The sequence below is a fragment of the Cyanistes caeruleus genome, chromosome 19, assembly GCF_971803275.1.
Source record: "Cyanistes caeruleus chromosome 19, bCyaCae1.hap1.1, whole genome shotgun sequence".
NCBI lineage: Eukaryota > Metazoa > Chordata > Aves > Passeriformes > Paridae > Cyanistes > Cyanistes caeruleus.
Window position 1 is genome coordinate 10,960,133 of NC_141719.1, and position 14,825 is coordinate 10,974,957.

The 14,825-nt window shown below is 55.0% G+C and overlaps 1 protein-coding gene across 1 annotated transcript in view; it reads right to left on the bottom strand.

Moving 5' to 3' along the window:
• The window catches only part of RNF213 (ring finger protein 213), a 43,798-nt gene that overhangs the window by 14,348 nt on the left and 14,625 nt on the right, over positions 1-14,825 (bottom strand). Inside the window, exons 20-38 of the mRNA XM_086857760.1 lie at positions 14,378-14,543; positions 13,630-13,847; positions 12,977-13,117; positions 12,735-12,896; positions 11,174-12,314; positions 10,550-10,743; positions 10,088-10,240; positions 5,846-9,436; positions 5,594-5,730; positions 5,218-5,313; positions 4,709-4,827; positions 4,492-4,614; positions 3,840-3,916; positions 2,914-3,061; positions 2,480-2,615; positions 1,882-2,070; positions 1,269-1,408; positions 697-851; positions 156-368 (exon numbers count right to left, since the gene is read on the bottom strand). Coding sequence (XP_086713886.1) covers positions 156-368; positions 697-851; positions 1,269-1,408; positions 1,882-2,070; positions 2,480-2,615; positions 2,914-3,061; positions 3,840-3,916; positions 4,492-4,614; positions 4,709-4,827; positions 5,218-5,313; positions 5,594-5,730; positions 5,846-9,436; positions 10,088-10,240; positions 10,550-10,743; positions 11,174-12,314; positions 12,735-12,896; positions 12,977-13,117; positions 13,630-13,847; positions 14,378-14,543 — 7,299 coding nt within the window. The remainder of the gene's footprint in view (positions 1-155; positions 369-696; positions 852-1,268; positions 1,409-1,881; positions 2,071-2,479; positions 2,616-2,913; positions 3,062-3,839; positions 3,917-4,491; positions 4,615-4,708; positions 4,828-5,217; positions 5,314-5,593; positions 5,731-5,845; positions 9,437-10,087; positions 10,241-10,549; positions 10,744-11,173; positions 12,315-12,734; positions 12,897-12,976; positions 13,118-13,629; positions 13,848-14,377; positions 14,544-14,825) is intronic.

The window sequence follows — 14,825 nt, forward strand, 5'->3', positions numbered from 1 at the left end:
ACACAGCAGATCATTCCCAGTTCTGAGGAACCTGAGCCTGTGCTTCCCCCTCTGCTGCTGCTGAAATCCAGAGGAGACTGAGGAGCAGCTAATCCAGGGCAGACAGAGCTCCCTGCCAGGGCTGAGGAGCACAGAACGCCTGGCAGTGACTCTACCATCTCTGGGCGTGGAGCTCTGCACGCTGGCTGGCTCAGGAGGCAGCCAGTCACACGGGGGAACACAGCCAGGATCCTGGAGAAGTTCTGCAGCCGGCTCTTGAACTGGTTGTGTGCCAGGTGCACCCAGGGCAGGGAGGGCACCAGCTCCTCTCTCCAGGGGGACTCTGCCACCCACTCCTCAATGCAGGACACGAACGCCACACGCAGACACTGCAGGGGTGGGAAACACAAAAACAAAGGGGAGAAAGTACTTTTAGAATTCGTTTTGTACTGGGAATCCTGGCAAAATTCTTTGAAAGATGAGAATCGCCTCCCTACAAAGACAGCCTTTAATGTGTCAGTTTACACAGGTGCTGCTGCTCTGAGTAACCCCAGCAGCCACTCGGTGTGCAGGGCTCTGCTCTGGGGTTCCTCTGCTGTTGGGCTGTCTCAGAGGAGCACTTTCCCCAAGGCAGGACTGACTCAGAAGGACACACTCACAGGCAGCATGCTCTCCTCCCCACCCAAAGGGTTTCCAGCCCCTGCTCCAGCCCCTGACCTGCAGCTCCTCCTGGGAGGACACACCGATGGTCAAGACAATGAAGTCTGTGATGTAGCACTGGAAGAGCATCTGCCTTTCTCCCTCAGTCAGAGCAGAGATGAATTTTCCCAGGGCAGTTTTCTGGAAGTATTCCACAAACTTCTCAGCATGGCCTGGAAAATGAGGATGCAGAGAAAAGCTGGATACTGGGAGGAAGCTGGCTTTGACACAGCATCTATCCCAGAGACACTGACACCTCATTAATCACTGATGCATCCAGCACTCCCCTCATCCAGGGCACTGAGGAGGGACTCAGGCCAGGCCTTGTCAGCCCAGCACCGGTGTCCTATTTCTGGAATCTCACCTTGTCATTAACTCTTGGCTGCTCCACAGCATTTTGAATGCAAGGGCACAGAATAGGTGAGGAAGATGAATGGTGAGAGGCACAAAGAAAAGCTGCCTGCACAGAACTCCGCTGGCTCCCAGGAGCACAGAGGGACTGAGGGTGACTCCAGTGCCAGGAGGGGCACAGCAGTGACAAACCAGAGCTCACAGGGCAGGGGATAGAGGTGCTGGAGCCAGGCTCTCACCTTCAGTGTTTTGGATGTACTGAGCCTCCAACCACATCTCTTCCAGGTACTCCTTTATCCTCCAGCTGAAGGGCATCTTATTCCCAGCATCAGCAGATACCATCATGTTGTTCTGCACCAGGATTATCTCTGGCTGAGGGCTGGGGGTGAAAAGGTCATTAATGCAGCAGGCTTTTGTCTGGGAAGCACAGTGCAGACAACAGAGGTGAGAGGCTGAAAAGCAACCCTAGGAGAGGAGAGAGGAGGGGAGGGAAGTGCAGGACTCTGACATGGCTCACCCTGCCAGCTGGCCCTTCCTCAGGCAGCGTTCCCTGGGCACGGCTGCAGGGGCTGGCTGAGGAGGGGGAGCATGCCAAGGGCCAGGGAGGGCCAGGGAGCAAAGCCCAGGAGCACTCAGGGCCAGGCAGGAAGAACAGACAGAACTGTGAGCAGTGCCCTGCTGCCCTCGTGGAGGATTAGAGCCGGTGCTGGGCTGCTCCCAGTGCTGCCAGCCCAGGCCAGCCCAGCCCAGCCCAGGCCAGCCCTGCCCTGCCCAGCCCAGCCCAGCCCAGCCCAGCCCAGCCCAGCCCAGCCCAGCCCAGCCCTGCCCTCCTGCTCATCCCCCAGGGCTCACCTGTTCTTCCCCACTCCGGGAAGGACATTCAGGAATTTGGTGTCACTGAAGATGAACATCCACAGGTTTGTCACCCACTTTTCTCCTGGCCTGGCCAGCAGCTCCAGATTGCCATTCCTGTCTATGACAGCGATCAGGAGAGCCAGGAAGGGAGTGACCACCTTCTGGACTCGCTTCCACAGGGTGTGCCTAGGGAGAAAGGGATGGAGAAACCCAGAGGGAATGTGAGCAACAACATCAGCAAAACAGGAGGTGCCCATCCTGAAAAACTGCTGACATTTGCACGTGACACAATCCTAATGCTGCCTTTATGGGAAAAAATGCCACCAACAAGAAAGCCCTGCACTTCTCTCACTCCTGGCTTGCCTGGAATCCCACTCAAGTACTTGTGCACTCCTGTCCCAGTACAGCCCCTTCAGCTCTGATTCACCCTTCCCCAGGAGAGCCCAAAATTGCCTTCAGGGAGTTTCCAGCACAGACTGGAGCCTGACACTGCAGATGTTCAGATTACACAAAGCTGCTGTCTCTGCTGCACAGGTGCCACTTGCAGACTCCTCCTGGAAGGCTGCAGGTGACAGGGCAGTGCTGCTGTCCTCACCTGAAGGTACCTGCCTCCTGCAGAGCACTGAGGTTGGAAGCCTCCCGAAGCACCCAGTTTTTGGGGTGAAGGGAATTTTCTTCTTGCTTCTTCAACAGGCTGGAGAGACGAGCCTTGGTTATCTTCAGGAAAGAGGCTACAAAACAACAGGGACTTGTGTTTTCTCTTCTATTATTGGACTCAAATATCCCACCGAGAACAGCATTTGAGAGTTGCTTCAATAATTGGCCAAATGGGGGAAAAAGCAGCCAGAGAAAAAGCCACCACTTGAAGAGCAGAAAAGCCTTACATCCAGCAGCACACGGAGCATGGACACACGCTCTTGGGACATCCCCCTTACCTGCACCACAGCAAGGACCTTTGGATCCCCAGAGACCTGACTGACATGTTTTGGTGGTCCCCAGATGGCCAGGGACACTCCCTGCAGCACACACCTTTCAGCTCATCCTCTTTGGAGAAGAGGCCAAGCAGGATCTCAATTCTCCTCCTGCTTCGACTCAGGTCTTTGTTCTGGTCCCGCAGCATCCCCACAGCGCTCTGCACACAGGTCCTCAGCAGCACAGTGGTGTCCAGGATCTCACCCTGCCCAGGAAAACAAGGTCATGCCCCTCGAGTGACCCTCCTGTCCCCAGCACACACCCTGAAAACGTTTACAGTGCTCCCTCCAGGTGTCTGTTGCCTGGCATCCCTGCTCCCAGCTCCCCTCATCTCACGCTGCCCTTCTCAGCTCTTTTGCTGTCAAGAACAAGATGCAACTTCTGTGGCCCTTTCAAACAGGCCCGTGACACAGAATTTGTGCTGAGTTAACACTCCTGCAGGGCCAAGATTCAGCAGTTTGAGGAAAGAAGTGAAAATAATCAACGTGACCAGGGGAAATCTGCCCTTCCTGGGAAATGCTACATGTCCCCGGTGCTGGGCATGTCCAGCTGAGGCTGTCAGGGGCACACAGGGCAGTGTGAACGTGGCTGCAGCACAGCCAAGTCCTCAGCCAGCTCCAGCACACAGCTCAGAGCACACAGCTGGACTGAGCCTCAGGACCACAGCTCCCACCTCCAGCCAGAGAAAGGCAACAGAAACTCTTAAAGCCGATTTTTAAAAATCAGAAGAACAAAATGACTAAGGAATTATAGAGAAAATATATAAAATACAGAGTCCTCAGAATGGTTTATTTCTTTAGTGATGCTGATTTTGACTGGGCAGTGGGGAGGGGGGACTTGTGTCTGATCAGCAACATTCACAATGCAAGTATTGCTGATAGGTTTCAGGTGAAGGGGGACACAAAAGGTGGGCTGCACCTCTCATGGCTGAGCAGAGAGCCACAGTGACAGCTGAGAGGCAAACAAATGTATTCTGAACTGACCTGATAGTGCTCTGCTCCTGGCACTGGTGTTCCACCCTCCACCTTTTCCTGCTGTGCTTCTCCATTGGCAGGCAGAGCTGCAGCAAAGGTGTAGAATTTTTATTAGAAAGCAGCAGCGCACTCCTGCATCAGTCAGATGAGAGTTTATTTTAGCAACTGCATCCCAGAGCAGCAGAACATCTGTCAGAGATCCATTAGCACCTGCATGAGTAGCTGAGATTCACCTCTCAAACAGCCACAGCTGCTCAGGCTGTGCAGCAAGAGCTGGAAGAAGTGTGACATTGAGCTAATGCCTTCAGCTCTCCCTGACTCCTGTCAGGCAGTGTGGTGAAAGGAAAGAGAGACTGAAAGAGCTGAGGGGAAAGGAAGATCCTTGTCAGGGGTCTTTGCCATGCAGCCTCTGCTGCCTCCTGTGCTGAGACAGAGCACTCAGGCTCCTGAGCGGTGCAAATGTCACAATTTTGCCAAAAAAAAAAAAGGGAAAAATACCAAATTAACTTGCTCGATGACCTAAAAGTTGGGAGCCATCTGGTGAGCCCCCCAAAACCGGGTGCTGAGCAGGGAAAGTCATCAGATCCGCTGTGCCAGGCGTCAGTTCCTGCAGTACCAAGTCTGGGAGCACAGCTCCCCCTTTCCCCAGCACACAGCTCACCTCTGGCTTCCCCTGGATCCTCAGAGAACACCTGGCTGATGGTGAGGTTCTGCAGGGCTGTCAAGTCAGAGATCATGTCCTTGGATCTGCGGAGGTCGTCTATGTGCACCGACTGCCACAGCCCTACAGGCAGAGAACAGCAGGAATCATTCAGTGAGCAAGAGAAACTCATCTGAAGGCAGCTGAGGAGTGAGGAGGGACAGATGGGCACACCCACCTCCATGGAAACCCACGTAGGATGTTCCTCCTTCCAGCCGGGAAAGCTTCATGATAAAGTAAACAAAGACAGAGACCTCCCCCAGGCCCACCTTGTTGATCTCATTGACAACAGTGTACCTGCAGCACAGAGCAAAGGCTGGTGGCAAAGGCAGCCAGAGGTTGGTGGCCAGGACACATTTCCTCTCCCAGAACAGACACAGGTGACTCCCACTCCTCTCTCCCAGCTGTGGTGCTGAGCTGCCACCTCCAGCTGTGCCCTGAATTATCCCAGACCCTCAGCTCTTCAGGATTTCTACAGCCAGTGGCCAGAAGTCGCATTTCAAAGGGGATTATCTGCTCATGTGACCCATTTTAGCTTATTCTGACTTGGGTTATTGACTATTTGAAATACAATTAGTGTATTTAGATTCATTCTGCTACAGAATGAAGGACGTGGGAGATCCCCAAACAGCACCCAAACAGTGAGGAGTGGCCTGGCAGAACTGAACCCCTCCATGCCCAACTCACTTGGCTGAGGCGATGAGCTGGGCATCCCGAGAGCCATCTTCAAAGTCTGTCTGAATAATGAGGACTTTATTTCCTGAAGTAGCACCCAGGAAATCACTGAAGAGCGAAAAGAGATTTAACAGAAGTCACAAAGTGTAAAGATCAAACATTAAAGGCCACAGAACCGGTCGCTCTACATTGGCTGTGGCTGCTGCAGGAGGAGAGAGAAAAGCACCAAAGCCCATCTCATGTGACAGAGCTGGTAAGGTTTGTCCCGAGCCAGCCCACTGCCAGCACAGCCTCCCTTTTCCATATGTGCCACTCCAACTGCTCTGCCCACGCACTTCCACACAGCTGACAGTCTGTTCCAAGCAGGAAAACCCCGGCCCAGACTCACCGGATGCCCTTCAGGAAGGAATACTCGGTGTCAAACTGCTGCAGGAACAGGATCTGGAGCCTTTGGGCCCTGCCCTGCACCTCTCTCTCCAGGCAGGCAGCGTCAGCACTGGTGAGCAGCCGTGAGAAGGTGGTGACCTGGGCAGAGAGGGGCAGCGATGGGGCACAGCCCCGGCCGTGCTCCCAGGGCTGCTGCAGCCCCGGGCACGGAGCCGAGCGTGGGGCAGGAGCTCCGGCAGTGGCCCGGACTCACCTCGGTGAAGGCCGCCCGGGGCCCGTCCTCCGCGCGCAGCTGGGCGCCGAGGAAATCCGCGAAGGACGTGTGCTGCTGCTGCCTGAAGTAGGTGTGGGCCAGGGAGTGCGCCATGAAGTGCCCCACGGAGCTGCAGAGGCGGATGACGGCGTCGGGGGTGGCACAGTTGAGCAGGGCCAGCCGTGCCCGCTCGGTGACGCGGGGCAGGAGCTCGGCGGGCGCGCAGGCCGGGCGCAGGAGCTGCGTGCCCTGCAGCACCAGCGAGGCGCACGTGTTGGCGTGGTAGCCCACGAAGACGTCTGCGGGGCTGTACTGCTGCTGGCTGATGAAGTGCTCCTCCGTGTTGACCGCCGTGAACTCCCGCACCCAGCGCTTCAGCTCCCGCACGGCCTCCCTCTGGCCCCTGTCCAGCATGGTGCTGATGTCCAGGTAGTGCTTCTCCAGGCGGTTGATGAGCGGGATGGGGAAGTGCTTGTACACCACCTCCTTCTCCTCGATGACGATCAGGCGGAACCTGGGGTGCACCCGGCACTTCACCCGGTGGGTGCCCAGCCCCAAGTCCACGTACTTCTGCCCAGCCAGGTACACGTAGTACTGGTTGAGGGCGTCGTAGAGGCTCTCGTAGAGGTTCTGCAGGTTGAGGAGCACAACCATCTGGCCAGTTTCCATGCAGACCTTCACTCGGTTGATGTTCCTGCATATCTGGGTGTATTCTTGGTCCTTAGGAAAACTGGAGCCAAAGATGATCTCCGGCTGCTGTCGGTCAGTGAAGAAAGCCTGCTGGAGGATCTGCAGCGCCGCGTAGTTCTCGGTCAACACAAGCAGGTACCTGCAGTCCCCATCCTCAGCACTGCTGTAAATGTTCTGGCGGATCAGCTCTATCCTACTGATATCATGAGCATGTATCTCCCCTTTTTCCAGCAACTTGGAAGTGAATATTTCCAAGGCATTGACATCATCTTTGCCACCGAAGTTACGAAGAACCACTGCGGCGACGTCCTGAGGCGTGGGCTCGCTTTTGGAGCTCTTAGCTAAGGCAAAAAACATCTTTATGAGGCTGTAGTAGTCACGCAGGCCAAAGAACTCCCTGTCTTGGGTCTTGCAAATGTTTTCATAGGCATCTGCAAAGTGATGGAAATACTGCTCAACCTTCTGCAAAGCCCCTCGTGCCGAGCTGCAAATGCCCTTTGCGCTCTCGATGAGCTCCTCTCTGCTGGGGTCCCCACGGGACACAAAGATGCCTCGATTCATCTTGGCAGGGTCCAAAGCCCAGTTGGAAATCCCGATGAAGCCAACCTTTTTGTGTGGAAGAGGGACATCATCTATGCAGCCATCCTCCAAAAGTGGATGCAAAGTCTTCAAGGGCATTTTGGGAGAGTCTTCTGCCAGCCCAATCTCATCCAAAACCACCACTGACACATACTCCTCCAAGTTCTTCCCTTCCTGGAATCGAGCACAGTGCTTGAAAGTGCCTATGATTCCCTCTGGAGTGGAGAGGGGGCTGCACTGAAAAGACACGAGATGGATCTGCTTCAGGTCCTTGAACAGATCAGAATGAGCTGCTTGGCCCTGCATCGCATCGGCCACGATGGTTTTTGCCAGGGATTTGGAGCTCCCAGGCTTCCCGACAAGAAAAAGAGGGATTTTCAGCTCAATACAGATGACCATCATGAAGACATTTTCCTTCAAGGCCAAGTTCTTTGCTATGGTATCCCGGAGTGGCACCCCACTCAGGAATAAGTCCTGCATCAGAGTGATTTCTTCCAAAATCTTTTTCTGGGTATCGTAAGGCTTTGGGAGGACCTGGCTGATGGCAGTCCTGTACGGCTCCTTCCTTTCCAGGGACGCGTGGTAGCAGACCCCGACCGCCAGCACCAAGGACCAGATGACGCTGTTCCGGTCTCCACTGCCCTTGGGACCTTTCCTCTCGGCCAGGTACTTCTCCAGCTCCCTCAGCAGCAGGTGGCTGTGCCCGTAAAACCACTTGAACACCTCCATGCAGCGCTCCACGTCCCGCAGGCTGACGAAGCCGCACTCGTCATCCCTCCGCCTCATGTACTGCTGGGAGGCAAAGAGCACCTCTGTGACCGTCCTCACCTCGTCCCTGGCCATGGGCAGCTGCTCCGCCACGCGCTGCACGATCTGCTGGATGTACATCTTCTCGGCGCTGTTGTTGAGCTGCCCGAAGTCCCACACCAGCGGGATCATGCTGGGCGGGAGCGCGTGCACGCGGTACACGAGCTGTCTCAGCGGGATGGACCCCAGCTTCTCCCTGCTGTCGTCGGCCTTCACCCGGTAGCCCAGGCCAGCCAGCTCCAGGCGCTGGATCATCCTGTCCGTGTGCTTGCGGTAGGGGTTGCAGGCTGCGATGATCCGCAGGCCGGAGCCAGAGGCCAACGGCTTCCCCTGCACCGTGCGGTCACACAGAACCTCCTTGATGCTGCTCACGGCCTCCGTGGTGTTGGCTTCGTCGAAAAAGAGGACGGTGTCCAACCCGTGCTGCTCCTTGTTGGATTTAGCCAGGGCTTCTGCTTCTCTGACCCTGGCGTAGATCATCTCTGCAGTGGTACCTCCGTGAACCTTGACCAGCTTCATGTTCTCCACCTCCACAAAGCTTCTGCGTAACTGGCACAGGAACTTCACCAGCCTGGTTTTCCCACAGCCCGTTTCTCCCATGATGACGACCGGGATGTTGCAGCGGAATCGCATCTCGATGGCCAAGATTTTCAGCACGTTGTCCGTGGTGAGCTCGTACGTCTCATCGGGGTCAAACACCCAGGGGAGCCCCAGCACCATGCAGAGCCTCTCGAGCTTCTCCTCGCGGGGCAGCTGGTCGAAGGGCACGTTGAAGGGAACCTTCTGCAGTAGCAAGCCCTGGTACAGCTGGGGAGTCATGATGTCCTGCTTGATGACATTGCCGTTCAGAGGATTGATGGCATCGATGCGATTCCTGATCTGCTGGAAGTGGAAACCAATGAATGTCATGGACACACGATCCTCGTTGAAAAACAGATAGGGATGAGGCTCCGACTCCCACTTCTTCCTGATGCGGAAGGGGAGCAGATCTTCCTCCGCCACGTTCTCCAGGCAGGAGGGCTGTCTTCCTGAGCTCTGGTCAGAAATGTTCAGCGAGGGCGTCGCAAAATCCCGCGCCATTAAAATCATGAAGCCAACCACAAAGTTCTTGAAACCATTCAAAGTGTCCTGGACAAAGTCAGGGTTACAAAAGACAGAAGCTTCGCAGTCTCTCAGCTGAATGTTGAGGAACCAGGTGAAGTTGCGGAGCTCTGCCCAGGAGGGATCCACGACCCCGCAGTGCAGGAGGAAGAGCTGCAGACATTCTGCAGGGCTGCCCTCCACCGAGAGCGCCTCGTAGCAGAACGTGTCCAAGTCACAGCCCTGGTCAAACCTCTTCAGGTACTGGAAGGGTCTCTGAAAAGCCTCACTGCAGAATTCCTCCTTGTCCATTCCCAGGTTCGAAACATCCTCGGAATGGTTCCCAAGTGTCTCCATTTCTAGCACTTCTTTGGGAGACTTGCATGTTATTTTAGGGAACACATCCAAGAAGTGATACTTCTGGCTCACTGACATCTGGAGAAGAGAAAAAGAAAATAAAAGGTCATCACAGAGCTGTAGCTCAATCTTCACCAGCTTCATTAATCTGTTCTTAACAGTCTCCTTGCCTAAAGCCACAGGCCCAAGGAACAGGAGCCAGCCTTTTCCCCTGTGCAGCAATTCTTCCACTTAAAGTGCACCAATGAATCCTATTCCCTCCTACATCTTCCTTCCAGGAACATGAGCCTGGCATCACCTCCAGCCCCTTCTCAGAGCTACTTCAAAGAAAATTAAACCCAAGAAACTGTTGGTATTTATTGCAGTCACTTCTACACTCTAACAGCTGCATATAAACATTGCCCTACCTTCAAACACTTCAAATTAACATGAGGGAGATTGGATTTTGCATTTTTATGTTTCCTCTAAATGTTACAGAGGGGGCAGTGAGGCGTGGATTAACAGGCCTTCAGAAATCACCAACCCAAGGAAACTGGACAGGCCTCATTTGGTGTCTGGCTTTAATGTCACTTTGTACAGGGACAGCAGTTGGTTATGGGACACAGCACACCCCCAATGAAACAGGGAACTCCTGTGCTGTGTTTACAGTTACAGTGTCACCACAGCTAAGGACAAACACATGCAAAGCGACTGAGAAGTTCCCAGGAAGGGAGCATTGCTGGTACGTACAGGTCTGGCTGCTTTCTTTGGCACTGGGGACACCTCCAGGATTTCAATGATGTACAGGTGACACTTCTGCCGTAGCCACATATTGCCATTATTATCTGTCAGGTACTGCAAAACCAACAGCTTGAAGAGAAACTCTGGAATCCCACGCTGTACCTGTCACAAGAAGAGATACCAAGGCACTTCCTCTTTATTTACCCATCACAACTTCACAGAATCACAGAATCACCTGCTGCCCAGGGCCACATTCAGTCAGATTTTTAATCTCTCCAAGGATGGAGACTCTAGAGCTTCTCTGGGCAACTGTTCCAGAGTTCAATCACCTCGATGGTATTTGTGTTATTTACACAATGATTAGAAATGCTAGGGAAATGGCTAACTGAGAAACAAGAGCTTTAGGAAAGCTCCTGCAGGGGTCCACACAGGACCTGCAGGACAAGGCAGCTGTGGGAAGGATGTACTCACTGAGGAGGTGATATCGAAATGGAATATCATGGGCTTTGTCTGGTGCTCTCTCTTCAGATAAGGCAGGAGAGATTTCAGCACTTTATCTTCATCCACTTCTGGTTCAATCAGTCTGATGGTTTTCAGAAGCTCTGTACAGTCAGGCTGCACTTCTTGCAGTCTCTCATGCAGCCTCTTCACATACAGAGATTTCCCTGTTATAAAAAACACCACAAGAACTAAAGCCATCAATATCAGATACATCACATTAAGACCATAACAGACAGAAGGAAATAAAATGTTTAAGTGCCCCACGCCCTAATTCTCTGCAACTTCCTCAAAGGCATTCCAGAAGAAAGTTTAAATCTGGTTTGAGCAGCTGGAGGCTGGAATCCAACACACTGCTCTTGTTATCCATGTGGTTTGTTTTCCTTCCACTGCCTGAGAGAAGCTTTACTTCTTTAGGACTTGAATCTATTCTATTTTGTGCTTGTTTCTAAAGTCAAACCAGGGGACAAGGCGACTTCCAGCCTGAGCCCCTCTTTTTCACCAAGATCCTTAAAGCTGGGACACAAAACCCAGCAAGGTGAACCCCGCTCTGGTTTTGAGCTCCCAGCGGAGCCCACCCTGCACGTGCCACCTTACCCATGCCAGCTCTTTTGGAGGACACAATCCCAACGCACATGTGCTCCCTGAACACGGCGGCGGCCGAGCTGGTGAACTGAGCCACGTGGAAATGACGCTGCAGGTACTGCTGGATCTCTGCCTGGGACCTCTGGGGAATCATGTGCACCTTGCAGTGGCTGAAGGCAGAGGGCAGGTAGCTGTTCTCCCGCTCGCAGTTGCACAGGATGATGAGCCGGTAGGAGCTGTTGTAGCGCTGCAGGTGTTGGAACAGCTCCTCTGCCCTGCGGCTGACGTCGTAGCTCAGCTCATCCGCGTACAGCATGGTGTAAATCCTGTTCCCCCCGCGGCAGGGAATGAGGCACCTGCGCAGGAACAGCCCCACCTGCTCCGCGCTGGTCTGGGGCGTGCACAGCAGGACCTCGTCGAAGCTGGGAAGGGGCTGCTCGGGGCTGTTCATGTAAATGGCCAGGGCAGAGCTGAGCACCTCGGAGCGAGGGCAGGTGATGAGGTTGGGCTGGCCCACACAGAGCAGGTCCTGAGGGAAGTCCCTGGTGACACGCTCCCCATCCCTGCTGGCCAGGTTCTTCAGCCACACGCCCAGCATGTCGATGTCCAGGCAGTTGGGGAGGAAGGAGCCCATGTTGCTCATGTAGCACTCCCAGATGTGCTCCAGCCGGGCACTCAGGTCCTTCTCCCCGTCCAGCAGCACTTGGAAGTCAGACCCAGCCTTCCCTGAGCTGGGAGGCCCCTGGCTCCTGAGGGCCCTGAGGACATCCTGCTCGGTGCAGTGGGGGCTGAGGAAGGAGAGCATCATGAGGGCAGCCTGGCTGGGGCTGCCCCGGCCCAGCTCCGAGCACAGGTACACCAGCTGCTCCGCGCTGTAGTAGTTCAGGTAGAAGTGCTCAAATCGCTTTGTGTACATGAAGCTTTTCCAGCTCTCCAGGAAACTCTCCATGGTCTTGCAGAGGGCGGGGAGCACAGCTGCCATCTCCCCTTGCCCTTCCAGCACTGGGATGGGGGCCAGAGAGAAGTCTATAAGGACACAGGATTCTCTCTGGGGTGAACAGTACACCTGGGCAAGCCAGGAGCGGAAAAGCATGTTCCCAGCTGAGTAAAGGTCTATAAAGGCCTGGGCGAGTCTCTGGACATTGGAAAAGACCTGTGTGAGAACAGAGGAGAGAGAAACAAGCTGATTTACAAGTTTCAGCCTTGAAACTACTGGAAAGACATTCAGTGAAGAGAAAGTCTTTGGTCCCAAGGCATGTCAGGCCTTGTACAGCAACCACAGACTCTCTGAGACCTTTTACATCCCCAGGAGACCAGTAAAGAGCTCCCAGGCTGCTACAGAAGTACAGTGATGCTGCCAGCCAGGACAATCCCCAGTGCAGCCAGAGGACAAGGCCACCAGCTCACTGTTCTGTCTCCAGCTTAGTTCCACCTTAACAGGGAACCACAGGCAGGAACACCCAGGTGCCTGTGACCACCACCCCCAGCAACTCCACACCCTTAAAAGCTCCTGCTGGAGGGAAAATCCAGCCCTGGCCCCAACACCAGCAACCCCCTGGCTCTGGAATCTGACCTCAGAGAACCTCTCCACCTCCAGGCCTTGCTCTCCCTTGGCTGACATGAGCATCAGTTTGTTCTGCAGCTCGCGGAGCTCTGCCAGCGAGTATTTCCAGGAGGCCTCGGCGTCCCCCGAGCTCCCCGGGAGGGTGAAGCGCAGGACACTGTCCAAGGAGAGCTGCCAGAGCAGAAACTGTCAGTGGGGCTGGGGCTCTGTCTGAGCCAGGGGAGCGCTGGAGGGGCAGTGGGTGCTCTCACCTTCTGGCTGTCAGCCGGTGCCCTGAGCACATAAACCCCTCTGCTGTTGATGGCAGCTGCCAGGGACAGCGAGGACAGCTCCACAGAGCCATGGCTCTCCTTCACCGTCTTCAGCCACTCCAGGTGCTGGGCCGAGGCGCGCTGTGGGGAGAGGAGACACAGCAGTGCCCTGACTGCTCCGAAATCCAGCACCTCAGGCTTACAGCTGGCCAGGACAAACAGCTGGGGCTGGCACAAGGCTTTTGTGATGGGAAGGAAGAAAGGAATGAGTACTGGCTGCAGCCTGCTCTTTCTGCACAGCTCTTCCTGACGCACTCCAGGAGGCTGAACAGAGACCACAGTGCTCCAACACCTCTTGCTGCACCAGGATAAGAGTTCCCAGGCATCTGCCTCCCCTCTTTCACACCATCAAACCTGCACGAGCCAAGCTACAGCCCCTCGCACTGGAAAGCCTTGCAGTGTCCTGGGGAAACCTGTGCTTCACCCACAGCTGCTGCAGTGAACTTCTGTGCCACAGAAACATGGGATATTTTCCTCCACTAACAAGAGCTGCAGCGATGTCCCCACACTGCCATTTGCCCAGTGCAGTCTGACTTCCAGCCACCCCTGGAAGGCAGAAACACGGGAGGGTGCCGAGGCCCAGCAGAACTCACCAGTTTCTCAGGGAGGGTCTCATCGCTGTCCAGGGCTCGCCACAGCTTCTGCAGGCAGCGCATGAAGTCCTGGAAGCCCGAGTCGTGGCGGAGCTCGTAGAGCAGGGAGGAGTAGCCGTGCACAGTGCCATGGAAACAGGCCACACGGTCCACGTCCATGTCGTTCTCCCCCGCCGAGATGGACGCCAGGTCAACAAACACCTTCAGCTCATTGATGTCTGAAACGAGGCAACGCAGGAGTGGGAAATGCACGAGGCAGCCTGGACACCACCCCTCACCACCACCTTCTACAGGAAACGCAGGAAGAAGGCTTTGAACAGCAGCTCCTGTGCAGGTGCCCTCTCCCCATCAGCTTTCCCAGGCCATCCATCCATCCATGGACCCCCACAGGACCTGGATCCCCAGCCAGGATGGGAGCAGTGCCTGAGGGGTCTGTGCAGGCCACACAGACACAACTCCATCCTCTGGAGCAACAGCTCTGAACTGAGCAGCAGCAGCTGCTCCTGGCCCAGCCCAGCTCCCAGCAGGGTGGTCACCGTGTGCTGCAGCAGCCCACAGTGCAGGGCCACGTTTGAAGGGTCCCCACGGCACGTTCCACACCACAGCCCACCCGAGATGTAACCAGCAGCACCAGAAATCACAAAGGCACAAAGCAGATGGGTCAGGGATTCAGTGTTCCTTCTGCCCCCACACAAGCTGCCATCCCTCCCAGCACTCTGTGTCTCTCTCCTGGCTGAGCAGCACACACCTTTCAGTGCCTCTCTCACCCAGCAGACAAACTCCTTCTGCTGGGCCAGCTCCCTCAGGCAGCCACGGCGGGGCACAGTGATCCCCTGCAGCAGCTTCTTGGCTTGCACGAGCTCAGGGCTGATGGAATCCAGCTTCTGGGTCTTGTAGGATTCAAGCTTTTCTGTCTGGAAAGCAAGTGGTGCAAACACACACTGAGCCTGGAGCTGGGAAATGCCACTGGTTCTGCAGCAGGGAAAGGAAAGCCCTCTGCAAAACCACACCCCAACAGAGCAGTATCATCACCTCTCAAAGGAATGACTACCCAACAGTACCTGGAGGATCTGACTTTTACCTCAAATAAGCATTTTGGCACAAGGAACAGCTCTTGACAGGCTGGGATACACTTGTGGGAAGGTTCAAATTTAGCCAACACCCTGACAGTACAGAGCCAAAGTCAGGGGTACTTA